Source organism: Hippocampus bargibanti, linkage group LG20 (genome assembly GCF_051943395.1).
Source record: "Hippocampus bargibanti isolate YZ-2025 linkage group LG20, ASM5194339v1, whole genome shotgun sequence".
NCBI lineage: Eukaryota > Metazoa > Chordata > Actinopteri > Syngnathiformes > Syngnathidae > Hippocampus > Hippocampus bargibanti.
The window spans coordinates 2,191,235-2,209,850 of record NC_142753.1 but is presented as its reverse complement, the minus strand read 5'-3'; the positions used below and the strand labels follow the sequence as shown (position 1 = coordinate 2,209,850).

The 18,616-nt window shown below is 50.0% G+C and overlaps 2 protein-coding genes across 6 annotated transcripts in view; one reads left to right on the top strand and one right to left on the bottom strand.

Annotated features, from left to right (window-relative positions):
• col11a2 (collagen, type XI, alpha 2) overlaps nucleotides 1–12,521 on the top strand; it is a 43,573-nt gene extending 31,052 nt beyond the window's left edge. For all 4 annotated transcript variants that reach the window (XM_089022827.1, XM_089022826.1, XM_089022825.1 and 1 more), the window contains 56 exons: nucleotides 593–646; nucleotides 853–894; nucleotides 972–1,034; nucleotides 1,107–1,181; nucleotides 1,302–1,388; nucleotides 1,749–1,805; nucleotides 1,883–1,936; nucleotides 2,014–2,067; nucleotides 2,136–2,189; nucleotides 2,261–2,314; nucleotides 2,392–2,445; nucleotides 2,542–2,586; nucleotides 2,739–2,792; nucleotides 2,872–2,916; nucleotides 2,999–3,052; nucleotides 3,122–3,166; nucleotides 3,306–3,359; nucleotides 3,433–3,477; nucleotides 3,567–3,620; nucleotides 3,695–3,739; nucleotides 3,820–3,873; nucleotides 4,110–4,217; nucleotides 4,323–4,376; nucleotides 4,465–4,518; nucleotides 4,599–4,643; nucleotides 4,732–4,785; nucleotides 4,895–4,993; nucleotides 5,073–5,126; nucleotides 5,214–5,267; nucleotides 5,344–5,541; nucleotides 5,617–5,670; nucleotides 5,797–5,904; nucleotides 5,983–6,090; nucleotides 6,173–6,226; nucleotides 6,305–6,358; nucleotides 6,437–6,544; nucleotides 6,626–6,679; nucleotides 6,754–6,807; nucleotides 6,897–6,950; nucleotides 7,060–7,113; nucleotides 7,182–7,289; nucleotides 7,362–7,415; nucleotides 7,531–7,584; nucleotides 7,671–7,724; nucleotides 7,794–7,847; nucleotides 7,948–8,055; nucleotides 8,143–8,196; nucleotides 8,291–8,452; nucleotides 8,527–8,580; nucleotides 8,909–8,944; nucleotides 9,038–9,091; nucleotides 9,173–9,458; nucleotides 9,542–9,651; nucleotides 10,158–10,226; nucleotides 10,305–10,541; nucleotides 11,464–12,521. In XM_089022827.1, the coding sequence (XP_088878953.1) occupies nucleotides 593–646; nucleotides 853–894; nucleotides 972–1,034; nucleotides 1,107–1,181; nucleotides 1,302–1,388; nucleotides 1,749–1,805; nucleotides 1,883–1,936; nucleotides 2,014–2,067; nucleotides 2,136–2,189; nucleotides 2,261–2,314; nucleotides 2,392–2,445; nucleotides 2,542–2,586; nucleotides 2,739–2,792; nucleotides 2,872–2,916; nucleotides 2,999–3,052; nucleotides 3,122–3,166; nucleotides 3,306–3,359; nucleotides 3,433–3,477; nucleotides 3,567–3,620; nucleotides 3,695–3,739; nucleotides 3,820–3,873; nucleotides 4,110–4,217; nucleotides 4,323–4,376; nucleotides 4,465–4,518; nucleotides 4,599–4,643; nucleotides 4,732–4,785; nucleotides 4,895–4,993; nucleotides 5,073–5,126; nucleotides 5,214–5,267; nucleotides 5,344–5,541; nucleotides 5,617–5,670; nucleotides 5,797–5,904; nucleotides 5,983–6,090; nucleotides 6,173–6,226; nucleotides 6,305–6,358; nucleotides 6,437–6,544; nucleotides 6,626–6,679; nucleotides 6,754–6,807; nucleotides 6,897–6,950; nucleotides 7,060–7,113; nucleotides 7,182–7,289; nucleotides 7,362–7,415; nucleotides 7,531–7,584; nucleotides 7,671–7,724; nucleotides 7,794–7,847; nucleotides 7,948–8,055; nucleotides 8,143–8,196; nucleotides 8,291–8,452; nucleotides 8,527–8,580; nucleotides 8,909–8,944; nucleotides 9,038–9,091; nucleotides 9,173–9,458; nucleotides 9,542–9,651; nucleotides 10,158–10,226; nucleotides 10,305–10,541; nucleotides 11,464–11,610 (4,206 nt within the window). In that variant the 3' untranslated portion in view covers nucleotides 11,611–12,521. The remainder of the gene's footprint in view (nucleotides 1–592; nucleotides 647–852; nucleotides 895–971; nucleotides 1,035–1,106; nucleotides 1,182–1,301; nucleotides 1,389–1,748; nucleotides 1,806–1,882; nucleotides 1,937–2,013; nucleotides 2,068–2,135; nucleotides 2,190–2,260; nucleotides 2,315–2,391; nucleotides 2,446–2,541; nucleotides 2,587–2,738; nucleotides 2,793–2,871; nucleotides 2,917–2,998; nucleotides 3,053–3,121; nucleotides 3,167–3,305; nucleotides 3,360–3,432; nucleotides 3,478–3,566; nucleotides 3,621–3,694; nucleotides 3,740–3,819; nucleotides 3,874–4,109; nucleotides 4,218–4,322; nucleotides 4,377–4,464; nucleotides 4,519–4,598; nucleotides 4,644–4,731; nucleotides 4,786–4,894; nucleotides 4,994–5,072; nucleotides 5,127–5,213; nucleotides 5,268–5,343; nucleotides 5,542–5,616; nucleotides 5,671–5,796; nucleotides 5,905–5,982; nucleotides 6,091–6,172; nucleotides 6,227–6,304; nucleotides 6,359–6,436; nucleotides 6,545–6,625; nucleotides 6,680–6,753; nucleotides 6,808–6,896; nucleotides 6,951–7,059; nucleotides 7,114–7,181; nucleotides 7,290–7,361; nucleotides 7,416–7,530; nucleotides 7,585–7,670; nucleotides 7,725–7,793; nucleotides 7,848–7,947; nucleotides 8,056–8,142; nucleotides 8,197–8,290; nucleotides 8,453–8,526; nucleotides 8,581–8,908; nucleotides 8,945–9,037; nucleotides 9,092–9,172; nucleotides 9,459–9,541; nucleotides 9,652–10,157; nucleotides 10,227–10,304; nucleotides 10,542–11,463) is intronic.
• hsd17b8 (hydroxysteroid (17-beta) dehydrogenase 8) lies at nucleotides 12,068–18,381 on the bottom strand. 2 transcript variants are annotated; one of them, XM_089022837.1, is made up of 9 exons: nucleotides 18,293–18,381; nucleotides 16,960–17,162; nucleotides 16,747–16,863; nucleotides 16,581–16,676; nucleotides 16,382–16,467; nucleotides 16,229–16,313; nucleotides 15,027–15,069; nucleotides 14,776–14,850; nucleotides 12,068–14,698 (listed from the first exon to the last, which is right to left on the bottom strand). In XM_089022837.1, exons 1-9 carry the CDS (start codon nucleotides 18,336–18,338, stop codon nucleotides 14,679–14,681), a joined length of 771 nt encoding a protein of 256 aa, XP_088878963.1. In that variant the 5' UTR covers nucleotides 18,339–18,381; the 3' UTR covers nucleotides 12,068–14,678. The 2 variants fall into 2 exon arrangements, with proteins under 2 accessions (XP_088878963.1, XP_088878964.1); XM_089022838.1 differs by lacking the exon at nucleotides 15,027–15,069.
• Nucleotides 18,382–18,616: the final 235 nt, after the last annotated feature.

Sequence of the window (18,616 nt, the reverse complement as noted above, 5' to 3'; positions counted from 1 at the left end):
TCTAGACACAAACTCTGACGAGTTTTTTGTTCACGTTGAAAATATCGGTCAAAAACAGTTCTGCAAGAGCCAAGGTGACAATCCTGCACCACACGGCGAGTCCTCTGGCAAGCCCTCGCCCGGGGGGGGGGGCGTTGCTGGTTGAAATGTGCTCATCGAGAGCCATTGGAGAGCATCGGCAAATTGGCGTGCCGCCCCCATTTGGCGATGCTCTTCGTGTCAGTGACTTTACCGTGTACGGCCGCAAAAAGGCCAAACGGACACCGGCCGGACCGGAAGTTTCTCTTCCTCCACCAGGTTTTTGCTCCCAAAGTCACTGTCGTCAGTAGTTTTAGTTTCAGCATGACGATCGGCACCTCGCCCTCACTTTTCCCACTCAGCTGCCGGTATGAATGTTAGCTTTGGGTGGCCTCAAGTCTACAGACTAGTCTGCATTGCCATGGTGCGGATCCTCTTGAGGCTGAACGGGATAAGTGGTCTTGAAAACGCACGGGTGGATTCCTTGCTGCATGTGAGATGACTCGCTGTGACTGAAAGCTTCCCGTCTTAACGGTGGTGCGTTGTCGCCCACGTTTTATGTCTTTTTCCTCAGGCGGCCTTCCGGGGACTGAAGGGTGAGAAAGGAGAGCCGGCTGTCCTTGAGCCTGTGAGTGGACACGCGGTCACTGCCTTCGTTCTGGGGGGAGGGGAGGCTGAATTCGCACTCACCTTGTTTGTATATTTCCACTCTGGGTTTTGTCTGAACCAAAACAGGAAACCTGTTAGTGTACATTTGAGTGAATTAAGACCCCAAGGGAGGGTTGTAAATCACTTTCTGTCCATCAAAATATGGGTCCATGTTGTCCTCCACAGGGTATGTTGATCGAGGGACCCCCCGGACCTGAAGGACCTGCTGTGAGTTCACCGCCCTGGTTTATTTTCCCATAAAAAAATGCTTTCATTCAAGTCCGCCGACTGTATCGCTCCCTTAGGGTCCCACCGGACCCCCAGGAAGCTCCGGTCCTCCCGGGTCTGTCGGTGATCCCGGCGAGAGGGTGAGTTAGAGCGCGGACATTGGTTGTGTGGTTGATCGTCACCCGGACTAAAGCGCTTGTCTCGTGTCGCAGGGCCCCCCCGGCAAGGCCGGTCTGCCCGGTGCCGACGGAGTTCCCGGCCCACCCGGATCCTCTGTGATGCTGCCTGTGAGTTCTTCTGCCAGCAAATGCGTTTGCGAGGCTTGATGACGGCAGAGTCGAGCCTTTGCTAGGACGAGCTGAGCCCTCCTGTGTTCAAAACCAGAGTTTTCCTTTGGACTTTTCCAGTTCCGCTTTGGCCAGAGTGGAGGAGATAAAGGTCCCGTTGTGTCTGCTCAGGAAGCCCAAGCGGCTGCCATCTTGTCTCAGGCCAGGGTGAGTGGCGTTTTCTGCACAGCAACGTCATTGCATGCCCCGTAGGGACAAAAGCATCGAGACACCGAAGTCTGTTTTCAAATGATCTCCACAAAGGAATCTTGACATGGTTTTGGGGCCCATCAATTATCTCAGTGAGTTCGTGTTACGATCCCACAATTGGACAAAAACGTCCTCCAACACGTTGACGAGGCTCCGCCCAGAACAGCTGAAACTGTGGCAGCTCCAAAAGCACCAAAACATTTCCAATTGCTTCTGGTGTCTCGCTACTTTTTCCATGTCCAATTTCTTATCGCTGTGATTGAATGCTGCATGCTCAGTTGTCGTACGTGAATACAAATGACAACCTGTTGACTGCAGATGGCTCTGAAAGGACCTCCTGGACCAATGGGTTTCACCGGACGTCCCGGACCCCTGGTATGACCCCCGCTCACCTCCATATAGTGTGTTTGAGGCCAGGGTGCAAGCCTAATTTTGCACCTGTCGTCCTTTAGGGGAACCCAGGAAGTCACGGCCTCAAAGGAGAAAGTGGGGATCCTGGTCCTCAGGTAAGAAGAATCAGGAGGCGGTGGCACGTTTGACATTTTGAGATCGGCTCTCCTGAAACTGGTTGCGAACTCACTAGGGACCGAGGGGAGGTCAAGGTTTGATGGGACTGCCCGGCAAAGCGGGAAGGAGAGTGAGTATCGACGTCATCAGTTGCGGCCTTGATAGCGCTCCCTTACTAAGCGTCCATCTCCACACCAGGGTCGCGCCGGAGCTGATGGAGCCCGTGGAATGCCCGGAGAGCCTGGTACTAAGGTAACGCCTGTCAACTCTGATCGTGTCCAGAAGAATCCACGCGGCTGCTCACATCTCGGATGTCTTCTCAGGGTGATCGCGGCTTTGATGGTCTTCCCGGTTTGCCGGGTGACAAAGGCCACAGGGTAAGCGTTTTCCCTCTGCTCGCCTTTCAAGTTTTTCTTTTTTTTTGGGTGCTTATTTTTGTCCTCGCACTTCACAGGGGGACACCGGATCAATGGGACCGCCTGGACCTCAAGGAGAAGACGGCGAGAGGGTAGCGTACATCGCGATCTGAAAATGGCGTCAAAACACCTTAAAATTGTCAAAACACCTTAGTTGTTTTTGTCATTCTCCTTGCGTGTGTCCATAGGGCGACGATGGTGAAGTCGGACCCAGGGGTCTCCCCGGTGAAGCGGTGAGTCTCTGAAAGTTGTCCCAATTCGAGCACGGAACCTTGTAAACCTCGCAAAGTTCATTTTGGAAACTGTAATTTGCGGTGCCCTCAAGCGCATGCGAGATTGTTGTGTTTTTCTTTCAACTGCATTTTTTTGTTTCCTTTTCTTCCAGGGACCTCGTGGCTTGCTTGGTCCCAAAGGTCCTCCAGGAGTTCCCGGATCTCCTGTGAGTCTCCACACTTTTTCAATTTTCCTCCTACGGCGGCACTGAAGCCTACCTGATCTGGGATCTTTCTTTCTCTTAGGGTGTTCGAGGAAACGATGGGCCAGTTGGTCCCAAAGGCAACCTGGTCCGTGTCTTGTATCTGCTCACCCTCAATTATCCATTCTTCAGTCGTGCGTTGATCTATTTAAGTCTCCTTCTGATCTCAGGGTCCTCAAGGAGAGCCTGGACCTCCGGGTCAACAGGGGACATCTGGAACTCAGGTAAGACATTGAACCTTCTCACTTTTGTTCTGTAGTTTACACTTTTAACCTGTGTGTGTTTCTGCACAGGGAATGCCAGGACCTCAGGGAGCCATGGGACCCCCAGGAGAGAAGGTAAGACTGGGGACAGTGAGTTTTTTTGAGCGGGGTCGGGGTGTCAGTGCTTCTTGACCTGATGCCAGTCAATCTAACTGTTCAATTTCCAAGCGTAAAACACGCAAAGTCTCATGGAGGCCGTTCTTACTTCCTGCAGGGGCCCACAGGAAAACCAGGTCTGCCGGGAATGCCAGGCGCCGACGGACCACCTGTGAGTTTCTGTTCTGGATTTGTGTATTTTCCACCTGAATAGCGTCATTAACGCCACCGTTGTTCCACATTAGGGTCACCCGGGAAAAGAGGGGCCCACTGGCACCAAAGGAAACCAGGTACGTGACACACTTGTTCCCGGAGAAACATCTCTAGAGCCAAATGCTGGTTACCCTTGAGCAAATCCACATCGCACATTTGTCCGCAGGGCCCCAACGGCCCCCAGGGAGCTATTGGCTATCCTGGCCCTCGTGGCATCAAGGTCAGTTCAAGGTGGCCTTTTGGTCCGTGGTGCTTTCGGCTGTCTGTGAATCTTGTGATGCTTTTCGCTCTCAGGGCGAACAAGGAATCCGAGGACTGAAGGGCCACAAGGGAGAGAAGGTGCACTCGTGATCGTCTATCTCTTCCTGGACTAAATTCAAAAACAACGAGTGTATGAATGAACATCTTGGTGTCTTTAGGGAGAAGATGGCTTCCCTGGAATCAAAGGAGACTTTGGCATCAAAGGAGAGAGGGTAAGATCAACGGCCTTCTGCCACCTTCTAACTTGTACATGTTCCAACGTTCCGGTTCACTGAAGTGCACTTATCCCATGACTGTAAAGGGTCCTTTACAGTTTTGAAAGGCGCTTAGAAATTAAATTTATTATTATTATTATTATTATTATTATTATTATTATTATTATTATTATTATTTGTAGTAGTAGTATTATTAGTATTAGTATTATTATTATTGATTCCCATGCTGCCAGGGTGAGATTGGTGTGTCGGGCCCCAGGGGAGAAGACGGCCCAGAGGGGCCAAAGGGACGAGTCGGGCCCCCCGGTGAGCTCGGTCCCCTCGGTCACATTGGAGAGAAGGTAGGTTCACCCCGTCGGTTGATTCTTTTGCGCCACGTTTGAATCTCAAAGTCAAGCGATGGTCCTCTTTGCGCCCATGAATGAGAGACGTATGTGTGGTTGCAGGGCAAACTTGGCGTTCCGGGACTTCCCGGCTATCCCGGAAGACAAGGACCCAAGGTAAGAAGATGGGCTTTAAGATTTTTGCAAACTCGCTCAACTCATGTGGACCGTGCAGTTGTTTGAGCCCATCATGATCGTCTCGTAGGGATCTCTCGGATTCCCAGGATTCCCTGGCTCAAATGGCGAGAAAGGAGCACGGGTAAGGAGTCCCAGACCCCTGGAGTAAGATCACACTTGGGGTCCAATTCCACCTTTGTGACGACTTTGCGTGTCTTTCAGGGTCTGGCAGGCAAAGCGGGACCAAGAGGACAAAGGGGACCAACGGTAATGTTGGTTTAGCCTTCACAAAAGTCCACTTTTTCTCCCGTCATTTTTTTCCCTCCATCATTTCACCATCTGCGTCCTCCATCAGGGTCCCAGAGGGCAGCGAGGACCACGCGGTACCACTGGAAAACCAGGCGCCAAAGTGAGTTGTTGTTTGGTACAGCTACTTCCAGTATTTCCTTTTATTTTGAAGACAAACACTTGCAGTTCTTTTGTTCACTTGTCATTTATTTTATTTCATTTCTCCACAGGGAACTTCTGGAAGTGACGGTCCCCCAGGTCCACTTGGAGAGAGGGGATTGCCCGGACCTCAGGGAGCTAACGGTTTCCCCGGACCAAAGGGACCTCCTGTGAGTGAGGCCGTTGGATCGCGGCGGCAGACCAGCAATATCCGGCTTGCTCTGAAGGCTTTCGTGTGTTTCTTCACAGGGACCACCAGGAAAGGACGGACTGCCCGGACACCCTGGACAGAGAGGAGAAGTTGTGAGTTCAAGTCTTACTTGTGTATTTATTTTAGGAGGGGAAAATAAGGCCCTGGCAACAGACAATCACTGGATTTCTTCTGTTCAGGGCTTCCAAGGAAAGATGGGTCCACCGGGGCCTCCCGGAGTCGTCGGACCTCAGGTGAGTTGAAACGTGTGAGTTGAGACACAACTTGTGGCGTCCATATCCGTGCTTCACAACCAGGATTTTCCTCCAGGGCCCATCTGGAGAGACCGGTCCCTTGGGTGAGCGTGGCCATCCCGGACCACCAGGTCCACCTGGAGAGCAGGGACTCTCCGGCCCATCTGGCAAGGAAGGCACAAAGGGAGACCCAGGCCCCCCGGGAGGTCCAGGTAAAGATGGCCCGGCTGGACTGAGAGGCTTCCCTGGAGAGAGAGGACTTCCCGGGACCCCGGTGAGTGTCATACAGGCCATACCACCACCGTACATTGTCCAGCAAATTGAAATCCGCTGTTCTTGTTTCTTTCAGGGCGGCGGAGGATTGAAGGGAAGTGAAGGACCTGCCGGACCACCTGGACCTGCTGTACGTTTCACAACAGAGACAGTGTTTTGCTGTTTACAATAAATGGCAATATATTTCGACCTTCTCCTGCGACTTCTATGTCACGATTTTGACCAGCGCTGTGTTAAATTGTACAACTGTCTATAGGGATCACCTGGGGAGAGAGGGGCTGCTGGCACTGCCGGCCCCGTTGGACCCCCTGGTAGACCAGGCCCACATGGACCCCCTGGTAACGCTGGAGAGAAGGGTGTCCCCGTAAGTGTTTGCAGATTCAGACGAACGTTGTTGACTCTGTGAGTGTGTCTTTCACATGTCGTTATTATTGTCCCTGAGGGTGAAAAAGGCCCGATCGGCCCCGCGGGTCGGGATGGCGTTCAGGGTCCAGTGGGTCTTCCGGGCCCAGCTGGATCCCCAGGAGGACCCGGAGAGGATGGAGACAAGGTCAGTGGCACAGAGTGGAGAGCCCCGTGGTTTGTAAGGAGGATTGCCTTTTGCGTGGCTTCTCATGTTGCTGCCATTGCAGGGCGAGGTGGGCGAACATGGACAGAAGGGAGCCAAGGGTGGGAAGGGGGAGCATGTAAGTCCATTTCAACCACAAGAAAAGAAAAGAAATGTCTGAGATCAGAGCTTTTTGATCAGCATTCTTCTGTCCTAGGGTCCTCCTGGCCCACCTGGGCCGATGGGTCCCGTCGGACAACCCGGTCCCGCCGTGAGTAGCCTACTTCCTTCCTGTTTTCCTGTCCTGTGGGTGGTTGCGATGGCGCTTATTTTCTCCTCTGGTTTGCAGGGTGCCGATGGAGAGCTGGGACCAAGAGGCCAACAGGGGCCTTTTGGTGCCAAAGGAGACGACGGATCCCGAGGATTCCCCGGTGCCCCTGGGCCCATCGGACTGCAGGTAAACCAGTAGCGATATGGTTAGGTTTGGCCGTCTTTGGACGTCAGCTAGCTGGATACATCTGACAACTCTGCCCGTCAGGGATTGCCTGGACCACCAGGAGAGAAAGGAGAGAACGGAGATGTTGGACCTCTGGTGAGTACTAGATACTTCAGTCAAACCAAACACGATGAATAATGTTGAACATTGAAACATGCACATCTCCACAGGGACCTCCAGGTCCCCCAGGACCCCGTGGCCCCGCTGGGCCCAATGGTGCTGATGTGAGTTTTTAGCTCTTATATGAATAAATGACTACCAAATGTTCATGGACAACACTGATAGCAGACTGAAAATTGACCATGTTTATTAGGGGCCTCAAGGTCCTCCTGGAGGTTTGGGTAATCCTGGACCAATTGGAGAGAAGGTAGAGAAATGTTGAATTCCCACTTGGGTGCTATGAAGGTGCATGAGATTTTTTTATTGATTTCTTTTTTTCAATTTACCGTGAAAAACCTGTTCTGGTCACTCCGTAGGGAGAGCCTGGAGAGGCCGGACCACCCGGCATAGGAGGAGAACCAGGAAAGAAGGTGGGTTCTTCAAGTGAAGACGGACAAGGAACAATGCTTACAAAATGGCTGTGCTGACCCGTTTTCAGGGTCCTCGAGGTGAGCGCGGAGAGAAGGGAGAGGCCGGACAGCCTGGAACCGCCGGCGCCGCCGGAGGACGAGGACGGCCAGGGGATGACGGTCCTAAAGGAAACCCCGTATGAGTCTTTCACTGACCTGTGCTTTGTCATTTGCTCCATTTTGAAACGTTGAAACTCTGGCGATTTTAGGGTCCAGTTGGTTTTCCCGGTGATCCTGGTCCCGCCGGTGAGGTTGGACCCAGAGTGAGTGTCCACTTGGTTGATGTCCAAAATGGCTCTTGTTGATTATTTGCTTGCTTGATGAAAAGAAGCAAACCAAAGAGAAAGTTCAAACAACTTGTTTTTTCCCCCTTTTCAGGGACAAGATGGCGCCAAAGGAGAGCAAGGAGAAGATGGGGAACAGGGAGAATCTGTACGTCCAAAGCTTAAGATATGAGTCACGAAAAGCCTTTTAAAGTACAGTAACTCATTGATGTCGATCCTCCTCTCCTGCTGCAGGGCTCTCCTGGTCCTCCCGGAGAGAACGGACCTCCCGGACCACTGGGAAAGAGGGTATGATCACCACTTGAAGCTTCCCGTGAAGTTGTTGTCATGTCCTGAATGATGTTTGCCCATTTGCAGGGTCCTGCTGGAACAAGAGGACCTGAAGGTCGCCAAGGAGAAAAGGGAACAAAGGTCAGTCCATCCTCCAGACATTGACATTCTGGGATGTAAATAGATCTTGAGAGGGCAGAGGAAAAAATGTATGACATTTGTGTTTGTACCCTGCGTCCAGGGTGACACGGGTGCCCTTGGCCCCCCAGGCAAGACGGGTCCTGTCGGTCCTCAAGGCAAACCAGGAAAGCCAGGAACTGAGGGTCTGAGGGGTCTTCCGGGATCAGCGGTCAGTCAAAGACAGGAATTTGTGCATCGGGGAAGGCAGATTTTCTATGGGTGTTTGTCTTAAGATGGCCGTGTTTATTCATTTTAGGGTGAGCAAGGATCTCCCGGCCCCGCCGGACAAAAGGGACCACCCGGACCTATTGTAAGACCCCAGCGTCCTGCTCTTTTTCTGGGAAGATCATCCCTCTTCGCTTCTCTAAATTGAACGCTGCCCTTCCTCTGGGTGTCTTCTGCAGGGACCGCCAGGTTTGCTGGGTTTACGAGGAGACCCTGGTGCGAAAGGAGAGAAGGGACATTCTGGACTTCTTGGTCTGATTGGACCTCCGGGAGAACAGGGAGAGAAAGGAGACCGAGGTCTGCCCGGACCTCATGGGACCGGCGGTCCCAAGGGAGAGACTGTAAGTCCGACAGGGCAATTGGTGAGGTTTGATGACGACGACAGTTCTGATGATTCGTCTGCTGCTGTTTACAGGGAATGCCCGGTGGCACCGGACCCCACGGCCCGGCTGGTCCCCCTGGTCATCCTGTGAGTGGTCGTGCTTCTTCTTCTTCTTTGTTACCCTCGTGTTCACCGCTTTGAAATTCTCAAAGCAAGCGCTGTTCTGCGATTTATGAACTGAGGTCTGAACCTTGGAGACTGTCACTAGAAGGAGTCATGTCAAGTCACAGATGACCTAAGATGGATTTTCTGGAACGCGCTCATCAATTTTGGTCGCCTCTTTCCCCCGTAATTGCATTTCATTACTATCTGAGATTCCACCACTGTGCCACGCGCGCCAACAGCCCCACACACGTTGTCAGTTCCCTCCTCTCATTTTGCACCGAGATCTTCTCACACTTGTTGTCGTCTTCAGGGTCCTCAAGGAGTCAAAGGAGCCAAGGGTGCCTCTGTAAGTATTGTGTTTTTACGTTGGTGAAGAAACGAATGAGGGGATCCGTTCTTCATGACTCTCTCCTCTTTGTTCTCCTCCACTTGTATTTAGGGAGGATCTGGTCCCAAAGGAGAAAAAGGAGTTCCGGGACCGCCAGGACTTCCTGTGTGTAATATTCTCTGGCATATTCCCATTTTGAACCTGGAGGAGGAATGCCGCTTGAGCCGTCTTTCGTCCTCCACCCAGGGCCCGCCCGGCGAGGTCATCCAGCCGCTCCCCATCCAGAGGAGCCCCAAGTCCAAGCGCTCCATCGACGGCAGCCAACTGCTGCCCGAGTTCGACCCGGAGATGCCCGCCTCCGACACGGCCGGCACCGAGTTCTACGTGGCCAGCGAGGGCATGGAGGAGATCTTTGGCTCTCTCAACTCTCTACGACAGGAGATCGAGACCATGCGCTTCCCAATGGGAACGCAGGACAGTCCCGCCAGAACCTGCCAGGATCTCCGCCTCAGCCAACCTGAGCTCCAGGATGGTAAGGAGATTCTCACAAGACCTCGTTTTGCTCCAACCCTATCTGGTGATTCATATCCATTCCCCAAACCTTCCCCTAAAAAGGAGAGTACTGGATTGACCCCAACCAGGGTTGCTCCAGAGATTCATTCAAGGTCTTCTGCAACTTCACCAGCGGTGAGACGTGCCTGTATCCCCACAAGAGCATCAGCACGGTCAGTCCCATCCCTCATAGGCACACATCGTAGTCACGTTCACTTGGGGTTGGGATTCGCAAGGTATCCACAAAATTGGACGACTATTGGGTTGGATTGATTTGCCTTTTTTAATCTTGCATTGGAGAAGCGTCCTTTTCACCAGTGGATCAAAGACGTCATGTGGAGGAATGTGCACATCTGCTACAAGCTAAATGCTGAAAACAAACACCAAGCTGTAGCATCCATTGACCAAAAGAGATTGTCCCTCATCTCCTATCCCACGTAAAGCCGCTTCAATTCCAAGCCGCAACTTTTCCACATATGCATCTGCGCTGTGCGCTGACGCTCTTTTCTTCTCATGGCGGGATCCTCAAGCCATGCATCCGTCCAGCCACAGACTGTGTCAAATGGCACTGACATTTTGCCCGAATCAAAAACAGTGCTGGCAAATTGGTGGCAGAAGCAGCGTCTCCTCCTATTGGCGCAATGGCTCATTTTTCTCGCCCGATGCGCTTGTGATGCAGGTGAAGATGAGCTCATGGGAAAAGGAGACGCCGGGTTCCTGGTACGGCCAGTTTTCCACAGGCGCCAAGGTCAGTCCCCCTTCCAACATGAAGGCCGCCTTCCAAGGGGTCCTCAACATCTCCCTCCTCCCGCATCCTTCCTGGCAGTTCTCCTACGTGGACGCCGACGGCGAGCCGGTGGGCGTGGTCCAGCTGGGGTTCCTTCGCCTTCTGAGCGTGGTGGCGCGGCAAAACGTCACCTACCACTGCCAGCGCTCGGTGGCCTGGGCTGACCACAGCGCCAACAACAACCACGAGAGAGCGCTGCGCTTCCAGGGCGCCAACGATGAGGAACTGGGCTTCGACACCAACCCGTACATCAAAGCGCTAGTAGACGGATGCTCTGTGAGTCGCCAATTTACACCATCCAACCCTTGTTATTGTTGTTTTTTTTTTTCCAAAGTCACTTTAGAGTTCCATTTTTTATGTCGCTTATAAGTTCTCATCCTAAAGAAGATAAAGCAGAGGTATTCTCTCGCGGCTAAAACCTTAACTCATTCACAGCCTTTCACAAATTGATTTGGGAATTAAAAATATGACGTGGAGCGCCATTCCCAAATTTCTTCGGGTTTTGTTTTTTCATGCTTGGGTGCCGATAAAGCGCTGGCCATGGCCTTTGGTGATGTTTTTTCTTTTACACAAGGGGGCAGCATTTCCCTTTTTGTCCATGTTAGCACTTTGCTATAGCTTCAGCTGTTGTTCAAGCACGATTAGATTGGATTGGATGTACCTTTATTTGTCCCGCAGTGGAGAAATTGACATTTCACAGCAGCAAAGTTATGAAAGGAAGAGGAAAGGAAAAAAAGAAGTAGAAAACAAAATTCAGGAGCTGCTGTAAAGACAGCCACTCTGGCGGCGCCATATTGAAGTAAAAAAAAAAAAAACTAAATACCCGCTTTGTGACATGAAGCAGTTCTAGATGAAAGAGGAGAGGATCAAAGCGTCCTTTTCAGCAGTGGATCAGCGACGTCAGGGTGGAATGTGCACGTCTACTGCAAGCTAAATGTTGAAATCAATATGGATTGTATTTTGTAAAGCCACCCTCATTTCAAGCTCCTATAACTCCAGATCCATATCATTTAAGAATTAATTCTTTTTTTTCTGATGAAAGAAGAAAGTCTGGCAGTCAATTAATTCACGAGGCCGCTTCCATGCCAACAAACAAAATTTGGAGCGAAGACGGGGATAGCAACTATCATCGTTTCCCAGAAAGCATATGGTTTGTTTGTTTTTTTTTTTTGCAATGAACTCTTTTTTGTGTGTGCAGTATCGCAAAGGCTTGGACAGGACGGTGCTGGAGGTCAACACGCCGCAGGTGGAACATCTTCCTCTGCTGGACGTCAAAGTGGCAGACTTTGGGGAGAGCAACCAACAGTTTGGATTTGAAGTGGGACCTGTGTGCTTCCAAGGCTAATCCAACACACACACACGCACTTAGAGACACCTACAAACAAGCCATTCGTGTTCAGTAATGTGTAAATTAACTTGTAAATGCTATGTAACACGCGCACACGCACACACACACATGGGGATGCCGCTGCCATGAGCAAAGCAACATCTGCCCGACAAAGCAACATCTGCCCGACAACCAATGGACATCCCCTCCCCCCAAAAAAAGTTCGGAAGAGGTCTGGGAGGAGGGCTTTCTTTCTGGTGGCACAACATTATCGGCGCCCTTTGGTCCTCCCCGTCGGCCCCCTCCCTTGGCCCCCCTGCCATCATCCCCTCTGTTACTTCACGCCATCTCTCACTTCTTCCACGTGATAAAGAACCAAATATTTTTTGAACTAGTTCTCCTGCTCATTCGCGTGATTGCATCTTGTGCCCTTCCCTGGTTGCCACTCTGCATCCTTGGGAGACGGGGGGGTGCTGGGGGGGGGGGGGGGGGGTTCCATCCTACCAACTAAATTCCATCCGCCCTGAATAAAAATCTTTGTTTTCCTGAGAAAAAGTTAAAAAAGTACTAATTGTGCCAATTTGCCTCGCATTGTCTCCTCTTGTGTCATCTCGCCTCCTGCTGGGCAAAATGTGCATTACACTCCATTTGTACAGACAGAGCCACATTCGATTGTATTTATTGAACAACACAACGGGGTGCTTTGACATTTCAAGGAAAAAAAACGCAGCGCCAAATATTCCTGCCGTCGCATGTGCTATATTTTATTTGTATTTATTTCTGCACGCCCCCCAACCCTTCGGGAGACCGGACCAAAGATTTTGCGGCTATGCTGGATTGTATGCCCACCTACCCCCTTTCCCTGACTGCCCTGTGCTGTTCAATGTCGCATCCGTTCCAGTGTGAGCATTAAAAGGTGCTTCTCTCCACCTCTGTTGCGGCTGCTTTTGGCTTTCACGTTGTTGCGAGAAACCGCAGCGGGCGGGACGTGTTGGGGGGGGGGGGGGCAAACTCCCTTTCCGGCCTCCCCAGCCTCTCTCTGCCATTTGTGGATTTTTCTGTTTTTGTTTGTTCCATCGTATTTCTGTCCATTTGGAGTTTAACTGCATCAGGGAAATGGGCGGGGGGGGGGGGGGGCAAGAAAACCTCAAAATTAAAAAAGAAAACAATGTTCTTCAGAGAGGATGACTTCAATTGCTCGTTTGTTTTTATTGACATTTCATCGTGGGTGGGGGGACGAAGGTGCTGAATAGGAAAAGTATTATTTGACAATGTGTCGAAGTATTTAATTCCTGTAATATATCATCTATTGGAAACGGAACTTTGTGCCTGTTGTTTTTCTTCCAATCGTGAGCAACGTCTGCATGACAAGGTTTGGCCACAAGGCGGCACTGTTGGTCACCACAACATCCTCCCTTTCCATTTTGTCTCCTTGATGTCAAGTTAATCATTTCAAACTCCACATACAGGTAACATCCGACTTACGACCAGCTTGACTTACAACCACACGTACTTATGACCATGACCTCCAGACCCTATTTTTTAAAATTTTAATTACACGCCTGACACCGCAATGCGCTAGCAGGCCGGCAACGAGTAGGACAATTCTGGCCAGCCTGCATCTCACTCCCGTACCGCAATTGACCGTGTGATGGGATGAGAGGGCGGGAGTTTGCGAGCCATTTAGCCTCTGAGTCTCTATTCAACAATTTGAATGGATTTTGACTTACGACCATTTCGATTTACGACTGTTTGGTCGGAGCGGAACTCGGTCGTAAGTCGGATGTTAGCTGTAGTTTTTGTCTTCCAGGTGATTTGTTTGCAAGTTTTTATGCCTACGATGCTTAAAGGACAACCGATGTCTCCGGACAAGTTGTTTCCATAATTTGTAAAATGGCTTCAAATGACTTCTACAGAGCGTATTTTACAAAGTTTCCACCGCATATAGCTATATTTTACGTTTTAAGACTCGCGCTGAATATTCCGGAAGTCTTGTTTTTGAGTTGGTGACGAGTCCGTACGTGACGTTACTGAAGGAACGCCCCTGACCGAAAAAAAAGACACATTGTAGCAGTCCTTCCTTCACGTCAATGTATTTTGCTGTACTTGTTTGGTCTGAAAACCTCGCGTTGCACCAAAAAGCCGCCAGAAGAGGGCGACGAAGCTCCATGGAAGGAATTTATCAGCCTGTGGAAACGGGCTAATTCCCTCTGTCGCCATTTTCTGCCTACCTGGGTGCGACATTTCCCACCCCTGATGCCTCAAAATGACACGGAATAAATTCTTTCATCGATTGCAAACATGTATGCTTTCTTGTACAGAACTATTTGAATCATATTCATAACTGGATGTGTAACAAGAAAGCATATTCTCCGAATCTGAAGCCATTGTTGTGATTCACTAGCAATGCAAGACGTCTTGGACTTTCTGAAAATGCCCAATTCGCAGCTCAATTTTTTGCAGATTTTGGACACTTTAAGTCATTTTTATTGGTGTTTTGCATTTGAATAAAAATATCATAGTGCGTGTTTTGGGTATTTTAGATGCTATAAAACATTTTTCTGATGTCAATTAGGAAACAAAAAAAGTGACGTCGGTTGTCCTTTAATTGTTTTATTTTTTAAATTTTTTTGCCTTTTTTCAAATGTGTGAACAACATATCACGGAAGGATTTGTCTCATGCTGGGGGTGGACATGGAAACATGGCAGCCCAAAAAGCCAAGAGAACGGAGTCTTCTTGTCAACGATGACACACGGGTGAGTGTCACCGACCGCTTCAGTTCACAATTCATGACAATTCCACCCATTTGGCTCACTCGCTGCTTTTTGCCACTGATACAACAGTTTGCTTTGATAGATGTGTCATGACTGACACTTGTGTGCATAGATGTTCAGCTTGGGATGTTCGCTGCCTTTATTTTTGCCAAAAATGGAGCGAATTAATCTATTTCCGCACGAAACCGTGTTGGCGTTTTTGATGTATTTATTTCAAGGGCCACAATTAACAGCCGGAAGACCCGATCGGACATCTTGAATTTGAGCGCTCTGATTTCAGGCACAGACACGTTGTTCATCGGCCTTCCGGTTTATCCCATAAAAAGTCCACCTGACGGAAAAGAATGCCGCACATGAGTTGGGCGGGGGAAAAAAAACGGCGTGGTGGCTCTAAGTGAGGTATCATACCCGTCACTTCCAGCGTGGCCCCCGTGACGTAACGAGCATCGTCCGAAGCCAAGAAGGCGCACACGTCAGCGACCTCTACAAGACGGGAGACCACGTGACAAACTCAATCCGGTTCCCAAACAATCCAGGGCTTCCTTGGCTTAAATTTGGGGGCCGGGGGTTGGCGCAAACTCCGGCACAGACCAAATTAAAGCGACAATTCAAGGTAGCACCTGTATGCTGCAATATAAGGATACGTTTGTGGAAATGACCTGCCGCTTGGCCCATCCTCCCCAGCGGAATCAGAGCCTTCATCTGACACAAAAACAACCGGCAACGCCGCATTAAAATGACTGATTACAAACAGCAGTTCAGGCACACGATGTTTTTTTTTTTTGTCCCCGAGTGACGATGAAGCAAATTTGCATTTGAAAACGCTTTGCCTCCAAACTGCATTATTTCTGACGGCCACCAGGTGGCGATATAAGTAACACACCGATACCGGAATGGGCTTGGTATGGGACATCCCAGGGTTGAGCTTAGACTGGATGAAGTCGATTCTCGACACCCACTCGAGACGGTTTGTAACTCATTCACTGCCATTCCTGAATTGAAAAGTATGACCACGAGCGCCATTCACGAATTTTGGTTTTTCTTGTGGGGATTGCCGATAAAGTGCTGGTCAGACCTCTGGCAGTGGTTTTCCCTTCCACGAGGGGTCAGCATTTGCTTTATGTAGAGCTGCCCCCATTTCAAGCTCATATAACTCCAGAGCCATATCATTTAGGAATTAACTATTTTTTTTCTGATGAAAGAATCTCGAGTCTAAGTCAGTGGTGTCAAAGTCATTTTTTGCCAAGGGCCACATTGTAGTTATGGTTTCCTCTCGAGGGCCGTTATGAATTTGGGATGAATTTAGAATGTTTAATCCCCTCCACATATTCGCACAATAAATTAATGAATAACTAGTTTTCAAATCCGAAGTCAAGAATAATGACTATTATTGTGGTTGACATCCAAAAATCTGACATTTTGGTTCGGATTTTAGCACACATCATGGAATTTCACAAGATTGATTTGCTTTCGCGGGCCGAATAAAATAATGTGGCGGGCCGGATTTGGCCCCCGGGCTTTGACTTTGACACCTGTGGTCTAAGTTTTCTCACGCTGCAGTCAATGTTTATGTAGTCCTAAAAGTGGGTCCTGGAATTGAAGTGAAAATGACAAAAAAAAACTGGCACTGGAGTGGAGGCCCGTTGTCAATTTTTAGAAAACGTGAAGTTGTTACTTTTTTTTTTACGGCAGATTATGATTTTCGGCATCCTGGGGTTGATTTTCAAGACACACGGAAGGTAAAATGTGTTGTTCATCCCTTCCCTGCTTTCCATCGAGTCCAAAGAAGTCGACCGATACAAATTTCAAAGTCAAACTAATCACGAGATGTGGCGTAGAAGTTCGAAGTGGGTGCTTTTACCTTGTCGATCACTTTGTCGGGCACCGCGTCCGTCATGGGGGTGGATATGAATCCTGGCAGAACGCAGTTGCACCGAATCCCAAACCTGAAAGGGCAGCATCATCCAACATTGCGTCGTGGATGTCGCCCGGCGACGTGCGCTCCTCTGCTCACCGAGCGAGCTCCTTGGCGGCCGTCCTGGTGACCCCTTCCACTCCAGCTTTTGACGCGGCGTAATTGACCTGTCCGATGTTCCCCACCTGGGGAATAAATCCGCCGGGACAAGATCAAGCCAACCGGCTTTGATTTTTACCACCTCTTGCATTGCATTGGGGGCATCGGGATGCTTAATGTGGTGGGGGTGGAGGCGCACCTTGCCCACAATGCTGCCCACGGTGATGAGGGAGCCTTTTGTGGCGCCACAGGCCACCAGAGCCCGAGCCACCGCCTGGATGACCAAAAAGGAGCCCTGAGGGAGATGAGGAGGACCTCTGAGGACCAGGGGAGGGCCAGCGAACGCCACCCGGCGGCCATCTTACTTTCAGGTTGACCCGGACCACCTCGTCAAAGTCATCCTCGTCCATGTCCAGCAGGAAGTTGTCCAGGGTGACGCCCGCTGCGTTCACGCACACCGATGGCGGCTGGAAGTAGCAAGCCTGTGGGGATGAATGGGGGGGGAGGGGCTTTGTCAGCCTTTTTCTTAAACCGATTCGGACCGAATCGGGGTCAAGAATGTCAAATGAAGCCCAAACTTGGATGCTCGTGAGCAGCGCCTTGACGCTGTCTTTTGACGCCACGTCCACCGCCGTCGCCATGTGGGCCTGACCCTGGAGGTCACCCGCCAGGCTTTGCAGCGTCCGGTTGGACGACGCCTCGTTGAGGTCAGCCACGACGACCGAGGCGCCTTCGGAGGCTAAGCGCTGGCAAACGGCGCGACCGATGCCGCTGCCGCCGCCTGAGTGAAGCAAACGTTTGTGCCCTTGTTTATCAACGTGGACCAATCCAGGGTGCCCCCCCCCCCCCCCCCCCCCCCACACACACACAAAGACTGCTGGGACAGACTCCACTCACCCGCCACCGAGTGAAAATCGGTCAGTCATTTGTGTTCTTGCTGATGCGCTACAAACGGGAATTCCTTCTGCGTGAAATTCAAGTATTGACTATTGACAAATTTTCTCAAATTGATTTTCCTCAAGCAGCTTCCAGTTGCTTGGGTTTGATTATCCAATCACATTTTAGATACCACGCATTCCCTTGGGAATTAAATAAGATTGCGACGTCTCTCTTTCACACTCACGTACATGCATGCACACAAATCGATGTTGTTCGGACTGTTAAAATAAATCGAGAAAATAATATCCGATGTATTTTTTGTCGTTGTTTTTGTTGAAACCAATCAGCTTACAGCTTCATTTTCATTTCTTCGTTTGGTTGGTCAAAACTCCGGGTATATTGGAGGCCCAGGTACAGGTGACGACGAATATTGCACGCACGCCATTGTAAAAAAATGCTTTTCAAGGTGAACGTATCGAGTTCAAATGGATTTTTGGAGGTGGCTGGCTTTTTCCCAAGACAGAAAATGACTTTTTTTGCTGCTTCTTGAGAGGCATCAAGAGCGAATCGACTCAACTCAACACAGCTGGCCAAAGGCGACGCTGGAGTTTGTCGACAAACCCGGTAAGCACGTTCGTTGAGTACATGTTTTGCCGACTGTTTTTTTATGAACGCTAATGAATGTAAATCACATATTGCAGTGGAAGGTTGGACTTGTTTGGAGTTGACGTAAAGGCAGACGAAAGTTGAATTCTGTTGCTTTCTGCAAATGAGAGAGGCTGCCAAGCCTCGCAGAGTTGTAATCCGTATTTGAATGTCTTATTTTGCGGCGTAATAGAGTTTAATGAGCTCACTTAAATGACCGCACGCGAATTAATTTAAAAGAGCAGGTTTGCTGCGGTGTCTCGCGTTTAGCGATGAATTGGAAACTTTTGAATGCGATTTAAAACCACACAAATGAACCCCCCGTTGCAAAAACAACGTCAAACTGTCAACGCATATGCTAAATGCCACTTGGCGAAATTCCTTTACCCGTTACCAACGCCAACCTTGATATCAGTCGCCCGGGGGTCGCCATGTTGCTTTTTTTGTGGTGTATTTTTGTAGTTTCCTCGGTTGGACGTTAGATGGCGTCAAAACGCCGCGGTGGAGTATCGATGAAAATGACTTGGCGAGATCTAGTCAATTTGACCACTTTGAACGTCAGATTCTTGGTCGCCGTGGAAAAAAGTATCCAGTTCAGACCGAACGCAGCCCCCATCGCTTGTTTCCATTTTTCTATCGGGTTTGCCATATATTTGAAATTACGCCAATTCACTTATGTGTTAATTTTGGTCTGGAAAAATGTCATTTCAC